The sequence below is a fragment of the Citrus clementina genome, unplaced genomic scaffold (assembly GCF_000493195.1).
Source record: "Citrus clementina cultivar Clemenules unplaced genomic scaffold, Citrus_clementina_v1.0 scaffold_8, whole genome shotgun sequence".
Lineage (NCBI taxonomy): Eukaryota > Viridiplantae > Streptophyta > Magnoliopsida > Sapindales > Rutaceae > Citrus > Citrus x clementina.
Window position 1 is genome coordinate 22,411,432 of NW_006262022.1, and position 2,003 is coordinate 22,413,434.

Here is a 2,003-nt window from a genome sequence, read left to right on the forward strand (position 1 = left end):
TATTTCCTTAAAATTCCTACAAGAAAGATAAAATTAAAAATTTAAAAATGAAATATTCATAATCTTTACCTATGATATTGTAAATTTTTAGAATTGACAAGGATAAAATTGTCAAAAAATAGGGTTGTGCTTTTTGCACCAATAATTTTGGTTTTTTTTTTAGTTATTTTCGTTTATAAACTATTGTTAAGGGTAATATTGTCTTTGCACGGTCAACTAACGGTCAATGTTAAACTTAACTGACGGTAGGGGGTTTTTTACAAATAAATCAATTCTCGCCATCTACTTGCAACAAGCCCAAACCTCAGGGGAGGTTTTTAAAAATTACCCTTTACCAAACATTATAAACTTCTACTTCATAGTTCAATCTTCCATTTCAGAGCAGCTCTGACACTACACTACCTAATACAGCCTAAAGGTACAAAAGAAGCTGTTATTCTGAAAATTGTAACGATACAAGTACCTATTAGGACATGCACACGTGTCTCTCATTATCAAATAAATTAGCAGAGAATATCAGCAAGTAATTGAAAAACCATTTAGCCTTGTAGAAGTGCCAAGGAGAGACCACAAGGAAGAAATAACAAGAAGATAGCAAATAACTAAAACCAAGAACTAATTTTGGTTCTCACTAGTGAATCAAACGTAGGTTTGTACTGAGAAGTAACATTGTCTACAGACTGGGGGACCTTAATGCCTGAAAAGCAACAAAAAGATGCTCAAACACGGCAATGCAAAGCAAGCTACCAACAAGATATCAGAACCCAGGAATGCACTCAATATTGAAACACTAAAACCCTCTAAAAATAACCAGTACTTTCATGAACATGAAAATTTATCAGATTTTCAGTAATGATCACCCATTTTCAGCTATTACGGCTCTGTTTTTCAATTAGCACACTGCTAGTGAATATGACGAGAGAGTATAAAGTTGGGTACTATTAGAACAAGGAATGCAATCAAGTTCAAGTAAGTTGACTTCATAACTGAAATCAAATTAAGAATTAGCAACCATCCTTCTTCCCCATCACTCATTCTTTTATGGAGTTTATTAATGTGTCATGTAAGACAAGATTGCTTCCCCCAATACTTTCTGTATTCTCAATTTTATTCAACTACCGCTTCACACTATGACATATCCATAAAAAAAATAAAGGAGCCAAATCAAAGCGAGTTAAACTATAACTGGCTCAGTTTCAATCTGAAGTCACTAACTCACCAAAGTTTATGATTAACCATTAACCAACCACAAGAAGTATCAAATTAAAGATAAAAATAAAAGCAATAAGCATGTTAATTCATAAACCAAAATCATCAATGCTGATAGATACCAAATGGTAATGAAATGTTATGAGACCATACTGTCATAAGCTTCCTTGTACATATCAACTAAGCGCAAGCCTATTCCCTTTCTGTAATATTCCCAATCTATTGGTTCGGGTTCCTGCATATATTAAAAAACTAATCATTAAAAAATTAAATTAAATCAATCAATCAAAAATTAAAAAAATTAAAAAACAATTATAAGATGCAAATATCAAACTGATTGAGATTATATATCCGTAAAAGAGTAATCTTTAAGAAACAGACCCAGCTGAATTTGGTTTGAAGAGTGGAGTTGACTTCGTCAAAGGCGCGGCGGAGAGTGGGGAACTCCTTGCGAGCCTCGTCGGAGACAAGCATCTTCGCCATTCCATCCCAATTGATGCTTCTCGATGCCTTAAATGCCACGCCAGCCACCTTCTTCCTTGCTCCGCGCCTCTTCTGTCACTCCTCTATCTCTACTGCTTCACCGAGTTGAACTGTTGAAGATTCAGATTTTCGAAACGAAGGTGACATTATTATTTTTTTTCCCCCAATGAGAAAGATTTGAACAAATATGAAAATTCAATTCTAACCTATTATGATGTTAAAAAAATCAACTTAAAGGAACATATTCCATTTAAATTAATATAACTCTTAAATCGATGAGGATGTTTTGCTGTGGCATTTTGATAAAAGAG

The 2,003-nt window shown here is 33.7% G+C and overlaps 1 protein-coding gene across 1 annotated transcript; it reads right to left on the reverse strand.

Moving 5' to 3' along the window:
- Positions 1 to 602: 602 nt before the first annotated feature.
- Positions 603 to 1,749, reverse strand: LOC18033829 (ATP synthase subunit d, mitochondrial). The gene is made up of 3 exons (XM_024179927.1): positions 1,591 to 1,749; positions 1,363 to 1,444; positions 603 to 697 (listed from the first exon to the last, which is right to left on the reverse strand). The coding sequence occupies exons 1-3, from the start codon at positions 1,690 to 1,692 to the stop codon at positions 603 to 605; spliced, it is 279 nt and encodes a 92-aa protein (XP_024035695.1). The 5' UTR covers positions 1,693 to 1,749.
- Between the last annotated feature and the right edge of the window lie 254 nt (positions 1,750 to 2,003).

What these genes read in the sequence shown, in the direction of transcription:
- LOC18033829 (XM_024179927.1), bottom strand. Translation starts at nt 1,692, where the DNA reads ATGGCGAAGATGCTTGTCTCCGACGAGGCTCGCAAGGAGTTCCCCACT. An exon ending in TTCAAACCAAATTCAGCTGG is followed by an intron (nt 1,445 to 1,590) that starts GTCTGTTTCTTA and finishes TAATATATGCAG; the next exon opens with GAACCCGAACCAATAGATTG. An exon ending in GTACAAGGAAGCTTATGACA is followed by an intron (nt 698 to 1,362) that starts GTATGGTCTCAT and finishes GTTGCTTTTCAG; the next exon opens with GCATTAAGGTCCCCCAGTCT.